Genomic DNA, 16,397 nt, shown 5'->3' on the forward strand with positions numbered 1-16,397 from the left:
CAACGACTCCCAAAAGTGTGGATTCCGTGGAAAAGCCAGCTCTAAAACCTGACTGAGACGGGTGTAAAATGTTTTATGACTCAACAAACTTCGTCAACTGAAAGTTGATATGCTTTTCCAAGACTTTGGAGAGAACAGGAAGCTGGGAAATAGGACAGACGTTTGATAAGACCTCTCGGTCAGAGTTAGCCTTTTTTAGCAAAGGAAGGACCATAGAATGTTTCCAGGCCGCTGGTACCCTTGCTTCGCCTAAGATGCGTTGAGGAGTTCCACAATGATACTGAGTATCGGGAGGTCCAGATTTTGCAGCACGGTAGAGGGAACCGGATCCCTAGGAGAGCCAGATTTAATTCTGGTAAGAATGCTACAAAAGGAGATGTCGAGTGGAGTCCATTCATCAAGCAGGTTGACTAGTCTATCTTGAAGGACTGCCGGCGACAGGGCCGAAGAGGATCCATCACATTGTGGTGCAGAATTTTTGGATTGCAAGTCTACGATTGTAGGAATATTATTAAATTCAGAAGGAAAATGCTACTTACCAGTATGCATCTGTTCTTGGCATGTAGGGCTGCTGACATTCATATCTTAGCATAGATCGCCGCCTAGTGTTGGGTCCGGATGTTTGCACTTTGTTGTCCTGGAAGAGTCTTCGAAGTATCACAAGATAGGTGACTCCTCTGGACTAAAGCGCGCATGGGCATCCTCTCCATCCTCAGATTGTTTTTCACCATTGTGGCAAAGATGGAGTATAGAAAAGTAAGAGATGACCGTGTAAGTGTATGTAGAAAAGATTACTGCAGCTGTGACAGGCACCGGGGAGGAGGGTGGGCGATATGAATGTCAGCAGCCCTACATGCCAAGAACAGATGCATACTGGTAAGTAGCATTTTCCGTTCGAGGCATGTGGGCTGCTGCATTCATATCTTAGCATAGACTGTATAGCAGTATCTCCTCTAGCGGTGGTCACCTGCACCAGCTGCAGCAGTTTGTAAAAAGAGTTTTAAGGACAGCCTGGCCTACAGCAGCTTGCTGCTTTGCTTGCACGTCCACACAGTAGTGTTTAGTGAAAGTGTGTATGGTAGACCATGTAGCTGCCCTACATATGTCTTCTAGGGGAATATTTCCTAAGAAAGCCATGGATGCCCCCATTTTGCGCGTTGAGTGGGCTTTTGGGGGGACTGTTAGAGTGCGCTTAGCCTTTTGATAGAATATTTGAATGCATTTAACTATTTATCTGGCTATTCCTGATTTTGAAATGGGATTACCCTTATGTTGTGGAGAAAAAGCAACAAATAGTTGCTTTGTTTTCCTGAATGACTTAGTCCTGTCAACGTAATATAGCAGAGCCCTGGTGTAGGAGAGTAAGGCACAAAAGGCATGTTGGGAATGGAAAGAAGAGGAGTAAAAGGCCTTGAAAGAGATGTTCCAAAGTTTTTTTTCTTTGAAGGAACAGGGGAAGAAGTGTCCGTGTCCAATGGTCTCTTTTTCCTCTGGTAAACTGTTACGTATCCTGTTTCAGGGTCTATATACAGTTTAGGTTGTTCTGCACTCACTGGATCAGGATGGAAAAGTTCTTCCTCAACTGTCCGTGGTCTTGGCGCCGATGGTTTTGGCTTTTCCACTTGTTTGTGGCGAGTCTTTGGCTCGAGGGCCTTTGGCTGTGGAGCTTTTTGCGGCTCGACTGCTTTCTTCGGGTCGGTGACCTTTTTCGGTTTGACGACTCTTTTTTGTTCGACGTCTTTTTTTGGCTGTACTGCCTTTTTTGGTTCAGCGACCTTCTTTGGTTCGACTGCCTTTTTCGGATCGACAGGTTTCTTCGGTTCGATAACCTTTTTTAGTTCGATGTGTTTTTTGTGCTCGACGACCCCTTTCGGCTTGATGTTTTTTGTCGACTCAACGGCCTTCTTCGAGTTGACAGGCTTTTTAGTGTGATCAGGTTTTTGTAGATCGACACTCTTTTTAGGCTTGACGGCCTTTTTCGGGTCGAAGGTTTTTTTCGGATCGACAACCCTCTTTGGTTCGAGGCCCTCTTTTGGATCGATGGCTTTCTTTGACTCGACAACCCTTTTAGGTTCGACAGCCTTTTTGGGAAGAGTGTTACTCGTTCCTGGGGTATCAGAAGGCTTGGGTTTGGTCTTCGGAGCCGAGCCGGAGGGCGGGGCCTCTGAAGGAGTTTGTCGATCTCAGCTAAGGCCTTTAGGCGATGCTTCGACCGGAGCCTTGTGTTGATGTGGAAGCGAGGTTGGGGGCTTGGTACTCACGGTTTGCCCCGGTGTGATATGGTCATCGGAGTCCGACTGGTCCTCAACGGTGACGATTTCTAGGTCGGAGTCCGCCGCTTCTGGGAGGTCGTGTTCGTCATCGAGAATGTTCTCTGGTTCCAATGCCTGCCGCTGCAGCTCGTCTAGTTGCCCTTCGGTTCCGAATAGTTTTCTTCGACCGGAACTGAGCACAAGCTGGACAGTTCTCCTCGTTGTGCTCGGGAGATAAGCACTTGTTGCATACTGTATGTTTATCAGTATGTGGGAATTTGGAGTGACATTGTGGGCACTTTTTAAACGGGGTCCTTTCCATCGGCAGCAGGCCCACGTGGCGTCGACGAGGCCCAATGGCCCGTGTCGACGACAGGATCGAGAACAATACCGTCGAGGTAGAAGGCCTTTTGGCCGTAGAAAGTTGAAAAGTTTCGGTTCCAAAGTTGGAGTTGAGGAATAGCATCCGAACCCAATGGCGGAAAAAAACAATCTGAGGATGAAGAGGATGCCCATGCGCACTGTAGTCCAGGGGAAGAGTTACCTATCTCGTGATACTTTAAAGACTCTTCCAGGACAACAAAGTGCAAACATCCGGACCCAACACTATGTGGCGATCTATGCTAAGATATGAATTCAGCAGTCCACATGCCTCGAACTAAATGTTATCGATTTTATCGACAAAAAATTCCGCCAGTTCATCACGTGTTTAGAATCAACACCTGGGGGCTCAGGTTGACAAGTAGCGCCTGACAGTTCCCTCACTACTTTAAACAAAATTTTAGGGTAATTTTGTGACCGTAAAATAGTGTGATTAGCGTGCTCAGCCCGAGCAACATTGCACATTGAATGATAGCTTTTTAAAGCTCATTTATACGTGGATTTTGCGCCGGCTCGTAATTTGTCCTCCAACGTCTTTCTAAATTTTTACATTTCGTTTTTTCTATCTTCAGTTTTTGGGAAAACCAGGGGGCAGGAAGGCGATGGTGATCCAATTTTTTGTTGGACTACGGAAGACAAGCGTCGATCGATGATGTCAGCCAGTTATGGATGACATCAGCGTCATCTACATTATTTATCGATGTAACAGGCATGGTGTTATTGAGATGGCGGGTCAGACTGTCAATATCTAGCTTTTTCCAATTTCTCCAATTCCTAGACCCCGGATGGAGAGAGGAATTGTTAAGGCACATTTCATGTTTAACCTTAAATTTCACCAGAAAATGGTCGGACCAAGGAATAAGAATAGCAATCTGGCACGAGACAGAGGTTAAGTCAGAAAAAATGGGGTCTAATAAATGTCCGGCCTTCTGGGTAGAGCCTGAATTGTGAAGAGAAACATTCATTGTAGCCAAGTCAGAGATAAGAGTGGAGCTGGTAGTGCAAGAAGCTTCATTAAAATGTAAATTAAGATAACCTAAAATCATGAAGTTAGTGGCTTCCAGTAATAAGGGGGCAATGAGATCAGGGAATGCAGCTGCCCATGGCCCTGCTGGTCCCGGCGGACGGTAGGGTCCCTGAAAGAGTAAAATTTGGGGAGAGTAAAAGTTTGAACAGACCGGCTTCACAGTCCTCGAAGCGCAAATCTTCCCATTTACACACATAAGAGGTTTTGACAATTATTACTATGCCCCCTCCACTCTTATCTACACGTTTGTTCCCAAGAAACGTGTAGTTAGGAGGTAGCGCAAAAGCAGTATCGCGGCCCGAACTCTTGTTTAGCCAAGTCTCCATTAAGAAAATGGCATTATATCTCCCTTATGCTTAGGGAGGGACCTACAGTTAAGACTGAAAAAAGTAAATTCAGTACAGTTAACAGCATCATTATTGGCCAAAAGAGCCGTCAAATTATTGACATGTAGAAAAAGGTGTAGCCACAACAGTTAGAATGAGAGGTGAGCAGTTAGGGCCAGGCTTGGGCCGAAGAACATGTAGTGAGTTGCGAGAATAAGTTCTCTGGCCGTTAAAAACTGGAGCAGGGGTTCTGGCCCCAGGCCCCATTCGGCCGCAGACGGGCTTGCCTTTGGCGCGCCACTGGCGCATCCGCTGCGCGAAGCAGTGAGCATTTGAATTTATGCTCTGCCTCCCCAACTCTAGCCCGGAAGTGAAACCTGCTGCCGCATACCACACTCTTCAAGCCCAGTCCGGAGCCACAAGAATGACTTGGGCCCAGTCGCGCTTGATCTTCTTCAGCACTCTGGGTAGAAGTGGTATACGCGGAAAGGCGTATAGTAGACCACAACTCCACTCGCAACAAAATGCGTCGCCTAGCGAGTGCCGCCTTGGCAATTCCAACGCGCAGAACTGATGACATTGCATGGTCTCTTCGTGGCGAATAGATCTAACCAATGCTCTCCTCACTGCTGAAAGAGACTTTGCACCACGTCAGAGTGCAGACGCCATTCGTGATCCATCATGCACCGGCGGCTGAGTTAATTCGCCCTGCCGTTCAGAGAACCTGCCAGGTGTTGAACCACCAGGGAAATGCCCTGATGTTCCAGCCATGTCCAGAGGCGCAGAGCCTCCTGACAGAGGGTCCACGACCCCTCCTCCCTGTTTGTTGCACTACCACACGGCAGTGGTGAAGTCTGTTGACACCTGCACTACTCTCCCCATGACAGAGGGAAGGAATGCCTTCAGTGCAAGTCGGATCGCCCGAAGAGCCAGAAGGTTGATATGGAGTTGAGACTTCGCCGGAGACCAAAGGCCTCTGATCTCCGCCTCTCCCATGTGGCCGCCCCATCCCAGGAGGGACGCGTCCGTCATCACTGTGTGCTCCGGTTGCGGAAGGGAGAGGGATCTGCCATTGACCCAATCGCGATTCGTTGTCTTGCAGTGCCCTCCGAGATCTGGAAGTGATCGGTCAGGTTGCCCTGATGCTGTGCCCACTAGAACTTCAGGTCCCACCGCAGAGCTCGCATATGCCTTCTGGCATGATCCACTAGCAGGATGCAGGAGGCCATCAGGCCCAGTAGCCGTAGGGTCATCCTGACCGAAACCCAGGATAGAGGCTGAAAGATCGGAATCATAGCCTGAATATCCCGCTCAGGAGGATAAACCCGAAACTGCGCCGAGTCCAGAACCACTCCAATGAAGAGGAGTTTCTGGGAGGGAATCAGGTGCGACTTTGGCACGTTGATGGAAAACCCCAGCAAATGTAGGAGGTCAGCTGTAGTCTAGGGGTGGGAGACGACTGCATAGGGCGAGCCAGCCTTCAACAACCAGTAGTTGAGATAGGGGAAGGCTGGAACCCCCGATCTGCGCAGATGAACTGCGACCACCGCCATCACTTTCGTGGATACCCGTGGGGCGCAGGTAAGGCCGAAGGGGAGCACAGTAAACTGAAAATGCTTGTGGCCTACTGTGAACGGTGGGCCGGCAGGACGGGGATGTGGAAATATGCGTCCTGCAAGTCCAACGCTACTATCCAGTCTCCAGGGTCGAGAGCAGACAAGAACTGAGCTAGTGTCAACATCTTGAACTTCTCCTTCCGGAGGAAGCCCTTGAAGTCCCTGAGGTCCAAGATAGGACGCAGGCCCTTGTCCTTCTTGGGGACCAGAAAGTAGTGGGAATAACAACCAAGACCTACTTCTGACCCAGGAACGCGCTCAATGGCCCCCTTGGCCAAGAGGTCCCTGAGTTCATGCTGAAGAAACGCAAGATGGTCCCCCAACATGGTGTGGTATGGAGGTGGCATGGCTGGAGGTGTAGCCTTGAAGGGAGGGTGTAGCCCATTCGGACTATTTGCAGCATCCACCTGTCTGAAGTGATGTTGCGCCAGTGGGGGAGATGATGGCGTATTCTGCCGCCCACTGGCGTTTGATGGGCTGAAAGGACGGACTGGAAAGGCTTTGAAGTGGATGCTGCGGGGGTGGATGTCCGCTGGCCTCCAGAAGCGCCACGGCGAGACCCACGTCCACGCTGAGGTTGTTGTTGAGTCGGCCTGTGACACTGGAATGAACGTGTTGGGGCACCTCTTCCGTGGCCACGAAAGGTCGCAGAGGAGGCCGAGTGGCCCAAGGACTTGGCCGTAGCCCGTGAGTCCATAAAGCTCTCCAACGCACTATCCGCTTTCTTGCCAAAAAGGCAAAGGCCATCAAAGGGCATGTCCATCAAGGTGTTCTGGACATCACCCAAGAAGCCAGTTGTTCTCAGCCAGGTGTGGCGCAGAAGCGCCACCATCGTGGAAATCGCCCTGCCTAGGGAGTCAGCGGTATCAAGCCCACAAAGGTTGGTGAACTTAGCTGCGTTCCTCCAAGCTGCAATAGCTTGGGCAAGTACTGTCAGGGCTCCTCCAAACAGTTGGGCAGCACCGGCGCAACAGTGTCCCACACAGAGTGGGAGTAACGGCCCAAGAGGCATGCAGTGTACACCAACAGCAGCCCTAAGCTGGCAGATGAAAACAGCTTTTTGCCAAGCTGCTCCAGCTTCTTGGATTCCCTATTCGAAGGTGCGGAAGGGAATGCTCTCTGGGATGCAGAGGCTTAGACAAGCAAGCTCTCAGGGGAGGGGTGTTGGGAGAGAAAGAAGGGGTCGCCGGGCGATGGCGTCGGGCCATGTTCCTGTCCACAGGAGCCCCTATGTTGGGCCTGGACCAAGTGCCCAAAAGAACGTCAGACAGTGCATCATTAAAAGGCAGCAAGGGCTTCAAAGAGGTTGCCGACGTTTGAAGCACTTCAGTTAGGGGGTTAGTCCTGACGGCCACTGTAGGGAGTTCAAGGTGGAGAGCCATGGCCGCCCTTCGCAACACCACTGCATAACTTGCTCCCTCCTCCGTAGCCACGGAAGGAGGAGACACCATGCCAAGGTCAGGCGAGGGGGTCTAGACCACTGGCATCCCCCAAATCCTCTGCCCAGTCTGGATCATCACCACACTGTTGTGTGAGAGGGTCCTCAGACCCCTCCCAATCCTCCCTTTCCTCCAAAATCTGTGAAACAGGCTGAAAATAAGGACGGAGTAGAGGTAGAAAGGCCCCATCAGCATCGATCGACGCTGTTCTGGAACCGATCCGGTTCAGTGCTGAAACCAGGGACGACGTCGGCGGTAGTGCCGGACGATGTTGGGGGTGGTGCCGGATGCGGGGTCGACACCCTCAGCAGCGACAGGAAGTCGAAGAGCGACGGCGTTTCTTCGACTTCTTTTTGGAATGCTTTGACTTACCTGACCCCGAGTGCGAAGACTTAGATCCTGAGGAACGATGGTGACGGCTCCGCGACCGGTCCCTAGACCTCCCATGGGACCGGGACCTTGAGCGGCGCGGAGCCGACTGCCGGACTTCCTGCAACTTTTGGGACCACTCCTACAAAGTCTTGGCCCAGCAGTCAGGGCACAACTTGGAGTCATGGTCACGCCCCAGGCAGCAGAGACACAAGTAGAGTGGTTCTGTCACCGACATCATGCGGTGACAGTCCCCACAGTTTTTGAAGCCGGGCATCCCTACGACACCAGGAGTCGATCGAATCTAAAGAAATGAAGTAAAAGGCCTCGAAAAAGCTCAGTCAAAAAGTGACTGGGGGTACTTGCTCTTCCCGGATCTGCGCTTGCTGGCTCGGAAACAGAAAGAACTGACGTCAGCACGCGTTGGTGCGTCTAAGTAGTTCCAGCGATGTAATCCCGGCACCAACGACGCACGCGGAGCCGCACGACGACGCCTACCGACGCGCAGGATAACACTGACAAAAAAACTTTCCGGATCCAGTCTCACGTTTGGGGATAATTGTAAGGTAAGGAATCTATCACTCAATCAATCATGTCATTTGTAAAGCACCCTACTCACCCCTGAGGCTCTGAAGGCGCTGGGGTGGGGAATGCTGCTACTGCTCGAAAAGCTAGGTCTTGAGGAGTTTTCTGAAGGTCAGCAGGTCGTGGATCTGGCGTAGGTGGATGGGGAGGGTGTTCCAGGTCTTGGCGGCGAGGTGGGAGAACGATCTGCCGCTGGAGGTCGCTCCTCGGAAGCGGGGGACTGTGGCAAGGGCGAGATTGGTGGAGCGGAGCGGAGCGGAGATGGCGGTGGGTGGGGGTGTAGAAGCCGAGTCGTCTGTTGAGGAACGTTGGTCCGGTGTTGTGGAGTGCCTTGTGTGCGTGGGCGAGGAGCTTGAAGGTTATCCTCTTGTTAACCGGGAGCCAGTGCAGGCCTCTCAGGTGGGGTGTGATGTGGCTGCGGCGAGGGATGTCGAGGATCAGGCATGCAGAGGCATTCTGGATGAGATGGAGCAGTCTCAGGAGTTAGGCCGAGGCTCCTGCGTAGAGGGCGTTTCCATAGTCCAACCTGCTGCTGATGAGGACCTGGGTGACCGTTCTTCTCGTTTTAATGGGGATCCACTTGTAGATCCTGCGGAGCATGCGGAGGGTGTTGAAGCAGGAGGAGGAGGCTGCGTTGACCTGTTTAGTCATGGAGAGGGTGGAGTGAAGGATGACCCCTATGTTGCGTGCGTATTCAGTGGGTGTTGGAGCGTTTCCCAGTGCGGTCGGCCACCAGGAGTCGTCCCACCCGAAGGGGTGGATCCAAGGATGAGGACCTCCGTCTTGTCAGAGTTCAGCTTCCGTTGGCTGTTCCTCAACCATTCAGCGACGGCCTTCATTCCTTCGTGAAGGTTGGTTTTGGCAGTGTGGGGGTCCTTGGTGAGAGAGAGGATCAGCTGGGTGTCATCAGCGTAGGAGATGATGTTGAGGTCGTGCCGACGGGCGATGTGGGCGAGCGGTACCATGTAGGTGTTAAACAGAGTTGGGATGAGCCCTGGGGTACGCCGCACATGATCTCAGTGGCTTCGGAGCGGAAGGTGGATGCTCTCTGTTCTGCCGGAGAGGAAGAGGTGGTCCAGTCCAGGGCCTTCTCTTGGATCCCGGCGTTGTGGAGGCGTGTTTGTAGTGTGTGGTGGCAGACCGTGTCGAAGGCGGCTGACAGGTCCAAGAGGATGAGGGCTGCCATTTCTCCGTTGTCAGGCAGGGACTTGATGTCATCCATGAGGGCAGTCTCGGTGCTGTGGTTGCTGCGGACCCCGGACTGGGAAGGTTCATGATGTTGTTCTCCTCGAGGTCAGTTGTTCGCTGACTGTCTTCTCGATGACCTGTGCCGGGAACGGGAAAAGGGAAATGGGTCGGAAGTTCTTGAGGTCCTTGGGGTCCGCCTTGGGTTTCTTGAGTAAGGCGTTGATCTCGGCGTGCGTCCAGCTCTCCGGGAAGGTTGCTGTCTCGGAGGAGGTGTTGATGACTTTCCGGAGATGTGGTGCAATGGCTGTGCTGGCTTTGTTGAAGACGTGGTATGGGCATGGGTCTGATGGAGATCCGGTGTGGATGGTGTTCATGATCTTGATGGTTTCTTCGTCGTTGATGTTGGTCCAGGAGAGCAGGCGGCTGGTGCGGATGGTGGTCGTGGGGGCGTTGGTCTCAGTGGTTGTCGGGGCGGTCGTGGCGTTGAAGATGTCGTGGATGTCTGCGATCTTGCAGTGGAAGAAGGTGGCCAGCAAGTCGCACAGGTCTTGCGAGGGTGGGACGTCGTTGGTGTTGAAGCTTGGGTTGGAGAGTTCCTTCACAATGTTGAAGCGCTCTTTGCTTTTGTGCGCCTTGTTGTCTATGCGGTCTTTGAAGGAGGCCCTTTTGGCAGATCTGATGAGGTGATGGTGTCTGCGGGTGGCGTTCTTGTGGGCTGCGTGGTTGTCCGGTGTTCGCTCGCGGAGCCAGATCTTCTCCAGCTTTCGGCAGGTTTGCTTGGAGGCCCGGAGGTCTTCAGTGAACCAGCTGGCTTTCTGGTTGGTGTGACTGTTGGAGGGTTTCTTGATCGGGCGAGGGTGTCGGCACAGTCGTTGATCCACTGTCTGAGGTTGCGGGCGGCGGTGTCGGTGGGGTCGGTAGGTGGGCTCTGTGCGAGGGTGGTGGTTAGCTGGTCTTCGGTGACTTTGCTCCAGCAGCGGCGAGGCATCTGTTGGGTACGGTGGTGCATGGTGGGTTTCTTGAAGGTGAAAAGGATGCAGCGAAGGTCGGTCCACTGGAGTTCGGAGGTGTGGTTGAAGGAGACATGGGGGCTTGCGGAGAAGATGGAGTCAAGCGTGTGACCGGCGGAGTGGGTGGGTGGGTGTTGTGACGAGTTGTCTGAGTCAGAGTCGTTGTTGTTTTCAAGGTGAAAGTTTAAGTCCCTGAGGAGGATGTAGTCCGTGGAGGCGAGGGCATGTGTGCTGACGAAGTCGGCGATGAAGTTGCTGAACAGTGGTCGGGGTCCGGGGGGGTGTAGATGAGGGTTCCTCTGAGGGTAGTGTTGGGGTCTGTGTGGATCTGGAACTGCAGGTGTTCAGCAGTGCTGAGGGTGTCCAGCAGTGCTGAGGGTGTCGTCGGTGTTGGTCGAGACTCTGAGAGTGTTTCTGTGGACGATGGAGATTCCACCTCCTGCTCCGTTGGTGCGGTCCCTGTGGGTGATCTTGTAGCCTTCCGGGACGGCTATGGCTATGTCGGGTGTCGAGGCGGTGTTCAGCCAGGTGTCCGTCAGGAAGGCCACGTCTGGGGAGGTTGAGTCGAGTAGGTCCCAGGGTTCAACTGCGTGTTTGCAGGCGTAGCGGGAGTTGAGAAGGATGCATCTGAGGTGGTTGGGTTCTTTCCTGGTCGGCAGCATGGTGGGGCGGATGCTTGTGAAGCTGCAGTTCCAGCAGATGAAATATCCGTGGGTGCGCTTTGGGTCGGCCAGAAAGCAGGTGTGTGATCGTCCGGTGTCTAGTGCGTGGAGGGTTCTGGAATCGTAGCGGTGTCGGGCGTCGTGGCATTCGCGGGGTCCTGGCGCTGGGTGTGGTCCAGGCGTGGACGGGCACAGACAGGCTTGTCTTAGATGCTCATTTGGCGCGCTGCAAGGCACATCCGCTGCGCAGCCTCCATATGAGGGGATGTGGGAGAGAGGAGTAGCTGGGAGGCGGGAGCGGGGCAGCGAATGGCGTTGCTGGGGGCGGGGCCGCAGGGACGCCGCGGCAGGAAAAACGGGCAGGGCCTGCGGGAGAACTGGGCACAGGACAAGTTTAGACAAGAAAACAAGTACAGGCACAGAGGAATAAAAACAAGTCTGGGCAAGAAAGCAAGTACAGGCACAGAGGAATAAAAACAAGTCTGGGCAAGAAAGCAGGTACAGGCACAGAGGGATAAAAACAAGTCTGGGCAAGAAAGCAAGTACAGACATAGAGGAATAAAAATTAGTCTGCAAGAAAACAAGTACAGGCACAGAGGAATAAAAACAAATCTGGGCAAGAAAGCAAGTTAGGCACAGGGGAGAATTACAAGATTAGGCAAAAACAATGCAGGCAGAGCCGTGCAGCAGCGTGGGGAGCGACCTGCTCGCGAGAAGGGTCAAAGGTCACTACGTGTTTCTTTCAGATAACCAGAAATATAAACATGTCAAAATCTAATCCTCCAAAAGGCATGCAATGCAGAGGGAAAGTCACAGTAACATAAAAAAAAACACTTTAGAACAGACAGACACAATGCTGCTTTAAACTTTAGAGGGGCTGGGGGAACCAAGCAGCAATGCCATAAAGGAATCCTGAAACAAAGTCCCAGTGGAATGTATGCACATTTCAAATTGCCAGCAACCCAACCATGTATAGAGGTGAGGTGCATCTTGTATAAAATGTTGTTGGTCAGAGGTCACCCACTGGCTTTTAGCCGTCTGGTTGACTAAATGAATATCTAATGAAGCATAACGTTTACCAATATGGCATATGGACAATGCAGTCTGTATATGCATAAGGATTAAAACAATGCATCTTAAAAAAAAAGTCTAGACGTTCCGGGGAATAAGCAACTCCACATGAGCATGTAGACAAAAACTACAGCAGGGACCCTCAACTGTGACTGCAACTCAACATCCACAGACAAATGTCTTGTATCCAACACTCTAAATTACGGCAGGGTTTGTCATTTTGCAGACCGACTGCTCGTCCTTTTGGCTACCGACTTGAGTTCCAGTCTAACTTGCAGAAATTCCTGTGTGATGTACTGTTGGATCCAAGTAAAACAATACAGCTCAAACTGCTTCCTAGAATCTACTAATGAATTGTGCAATGCAAAGGGCAAGGATACTCACTGCCCACACTCCTCCTCAGAACTGCGTTATGACTAATCCTGCCTAGGTCCACTCTCCACCTCTGCTTCCTAACCAAGCACCCCACCTTCAGACCAGTCTTTAACACCACTCTGAGATGCAGGCCTTCTCATTCATCCACTGGGGTAAATGCGGCCATCTTATCTGTAAATGAGTCTGCATAAAACCGTATACAAAACCCCCATAGTCATATTTAGAATCTTACCACAATTATAGCGATCCTTCCTCCTACGTCGCCTACCACACTGATCGGGGGTTTCTCCTTCGCCATCATCACTTGAAAGAAAGGTACAGGAAAAGATCACAATTAGAGACCACAGACCGTTTCACATTGCTATGACATGCAAGTACATGCAATACAGCAAGCGAGGCGCGGAGGAAAGAATGGAACCAACCAGACCAAAACACATTAGCATAAAAAGAGTCTTTCAAAAACTGTATTAGAAAAAAAAAGTCAAGAGCAACAAACTGTGTTAAAACAAATGTTGCTACCCAATGGATTCCATACCGCGCACAAAGGCAAATTTCGTAAGAGGCAGCAATGACGACTGCCCAAAACAACAAGTTGCTCAATAAATGCAAATCTCCAGATAAATACTTTTTTTTATTTCTGTACATTAGATTAGGGAATCCAGTACTAAATCAGTCTCCAGGATGAAAGCAGTCATGTATAAAAAAAAAAAAATAATTGAAGACTCCTGCAGCCCTGAAATATCAAAAGCAATGCATGCTGGAAGGTCACACTTTCATCCTGATAAAGTGAGGTGCAGAATCAAAAAAGACAACATTGACAAGCCCCCCTTCGCTGGAAGGTTCCATCCCAAAGACACGATGGAGCGGCATTCACGCAAGCAGTTCATCTAATACAGCTTGCTAAGAAAGGCACACTGTTTCAAGCAACTGCAAAAAGGAATATTTCAGAGACACATGTAGGAATAGAACACTGGTTAAGATTTCTCTTTGGACACAGAAACAGAAGAGTTTAGTGGGCAGAGCGTCATACAACGTTCTACCAGTAACGCATCTCCAAATGCCACAAGACAGACGCATGCACCATCAGCAGAGAACCAGACAGCAGGCTCTTAGGAAAGCAGACCAGACCAATGCTTCACATCACATGCATCCCTTGTGGCAGAAAGCAAGTGCAGCAAAGCCTTGAGCTTTTCATTCCTGCTAGAGTGGGGGAGGGCTTATGGCAATAACAAACTTTTGTGGAAAGGATGCTACTTGCCCATATAAGACTGCACATCACAGGGCAATTATGTACACACAGAATGGATGGACTAGGAAAGAAATAATTCAAATGCTGCCAGTTTTTCCTCTGGAATTACACTTTCACTTTTATCTTGGTCCCTGCTATTTCCGCTTCAAATGACTATAAATGCGTTCATCACAGCCTTCTTTCCCTTTCAGTGGGCCAATGTTGTGAAGTGGGTACTGCGATTCATGTAACTAACAATTACGTATTTAAGTTACAATTTTATATGGTGCTCAACCACTGGATGGTATGTGAGTGCTTTCATTACACCAAAACTGTACACTTCCCAGAAACTTAGCGAAGAGTATATTTGATGTACGATGGGAGAACTGAAAGCACTGCTAACAAACTAATTTATACAGGTAAAGGTCTAATAAATTATCTGTCTTAGTCTACCTGCATGAGGAAAGTAGGGTTACCAATTCTTGAGGGCAAGAGGGGCGAGAAATCAGCACAGGCAGAATCAGAAGCTCACTCACAGAATGAACACTAGTATTATGTTGCTCGGAACACCCTACCTTATAGACATTCCATGCGTAGGGAGTGCCCTACTCATGGGGTGGCACTCACCTTTAGGGACAGCCCAGGCACAGTGCAAGGAGGCTTGAGTAAATTGTCAATCCCAGTTACGTCTCAGTCAGCTATTCACAGGCACAAGTTTGCCTCAGTTTCTTATTTCCATTTCCATAGATCATACATGAATGTAGACAGAGCAAATGATTCGTCGCCTGCCCTAGGGATGAAAGGCGTTGAAAGGTATCCGCATTAGTATTCTTGGAAATTACTTGCCCTTCCCTCTCCAGTGGGGAGATGGGAGGACTCCCACAGTAGGCATAGTCCAGGCAAACTGGGTATCAGACCTGGAACGAACACACAATGCAAAACACTCACAGAAGATGTGGAGCACAACCCTGCTGACTGCTTTGTAGATGGCCATGGCCAGGAAGTCTCCCCTTCCCTACTGTGGACCTACAAGTCCAAGCATGCTTGGTTCTGTTAAATTAAAACAGACGACTAGTTAAATGTCAAAGGGTCAGATGACATCGTTGTGTCCCCGGAGGGTCCATTAGAGATTGTTCAGTTATAATTAGGATGAAGGAACTCCTGGTGGAAAACCACAGCTGCAGGTAAAAAATATATTTCACTCTATATTATGGGTTCGCCTTACACATTAATAACCACAAGGAGAGAGCTGAAAATAGGAAGCTACATTGCAAGGTAGGGCAAGGAAATAATGGCAAATATTATGGATCCGAAAGAGGAAAGCTTGATCCACTTGAAAATCTGCTTTAGAGTAAGAATTTAAGCACCACTGTTTTCTGTTAGTAGGCACCAGCCTATGTGGGGCAGTATGCGTTACTAAATGATGAACGAGCTCCTTAACAGATCTGCAGTTGCTGACTTCTAACTAGCAGAAAAACTCTAGTTTTGCGTGAAAGGGGATGGTTTGCATTTTGATACGGTAAACTCCGGAGTCTGGAATTGAATATGCGAATAAAAAATAAAAAAATAATAAAGTCCTTTCTTTTTCTCTATATAATATTACAGTTTGCTTAATTTTCCTGTGAATGCAAGGAATGTTCTGTAGGGGCTGCATGAAAAGCAAACAATGCAAGACAATATACTGGGTATTCTTCAGACCTCCCTGCAAAGCCATTTGAGTCACGTTCACAGAAAAAACAAGCATTTGCAATGCAATAGGTCTCGCATTTACGTGAGTTTAAGCTATTGGTATTGTAAATGACAATGCCTTTTATTTATGTTTTAAAAACGAAAAACAAAAATAAAAGGCATTTTTACTTGCAATATCAATAGCTCAAACTCGCGTAAATGCGAGACCTATTGCATTGCAAATGCTTGTTAAACTCATCTTGTCTTTCCGATTTTCTCATTACTTTTCCAGGCAATTTTACTCAGGCATGTAACACTGTCGTGATGATCGAAAGGTTGTTGACTATGTACACCGTAAACGCTTTTATAATTAATATTGGTCATGTGTAACGGTGTCCCAACACATTTCTACTTGTGCTATTTGAAGGTATAAAATACAAGCAATTTGCTCTGCCTGAGCCTCTCTTTTGTTTATCTGTTCATGCTCTATATCCACACTTAGTAGGATGCAGGCTTGTGTCCCACTTAATTGTTTCCGTGTTAATTTTACAAATAAAAAGCATTTCTGTCCGGCTGGACAGCTTTAAATATAGTACTGACTGTGGGTCTATATTCATCTCTCCTTACATCTATTGTCCTTATTTAGGGCCCACTGTGTTAAAAACACAGTTCTGAGGCAGAGCAGCTGAGATCCAGAACACTCTTGAGTTCACAGCAGGGCGACAACTTGTACTGACGCTAGACTAACATCCAAAGTACATCTGGGGTACCAACACTTTAACTGCCTATAACTGGACACTGCATTGTTGTGGCGAAGAATTTTAAGTGGCGGTAGCACTAAAAGAACTGAGGGTGACCACTGGACCCACATGATTGGCTGCTGGAATTGGGTAAGTGGGACTAAAGGTTGGGACCCAACCGCGCCTAACAATCTTACCATCTTTGGAATGGAAATGACAAAGGGCATGCTCTCAAATTGTTCCAGAAACAATGGTGAATGTTACAGCAAAGAGGATGCAACAGCTACACTAGTCCTTAAATAAAGATGGGAAACCTGTCTCCCACTCTGGACAGACATATAGATACAGACTCCTACAAATGGAGTGTAAAACAGCCCTGTGCCTCTGCCTTGAATCCGCTGCCAGCAACTATGCAACCTCTTCCTGGTCTTACATGGGGAACAGTAGCCCCTCCAGACTA

At 49.7% G+C, this 16,397-nt stretch overlaps 1 protein-coding gene across 2 annotated transcripts in view; it reads right to left on the reverse strand.

The window, feature by feature from the left end:
* The window catches only part of PRPSAP1 (phosphoribosyl pyrophosphate synthetase associated protein 1), a 302,806-nt gene that overhangs the window by 48,587 nt on the left and 237,822 nt on the right, over positions 1–16,397 (reverse strand). For both annotated transcript variants that reach the window (XM_078654587.1, XM_078654586.1), the window contains one exon: positions 12,534–12,604. In XM_078654587.1, coding sequence (XP_078510713.1) covers positions 12,534–12,604 — 71 coding nt within the window. The remainder of the gene's footprint in view (positions 1–12,533; positions 12,605–16,397) is intronic.

The sequence above is a fragment of the Lissotriton helveticus genome, chromosome 7 (assembly GCF_964261635.1).
Source record: "Lissotriton helveticus chromosome 7, aLisHel1.1, whole genome shotgun sequence".
NCBI lineage: Eukaryota > Metazoa > Chordata > Amphibia > Caudata > Salamandridae > Lissotriton > Lissotriton helveticus.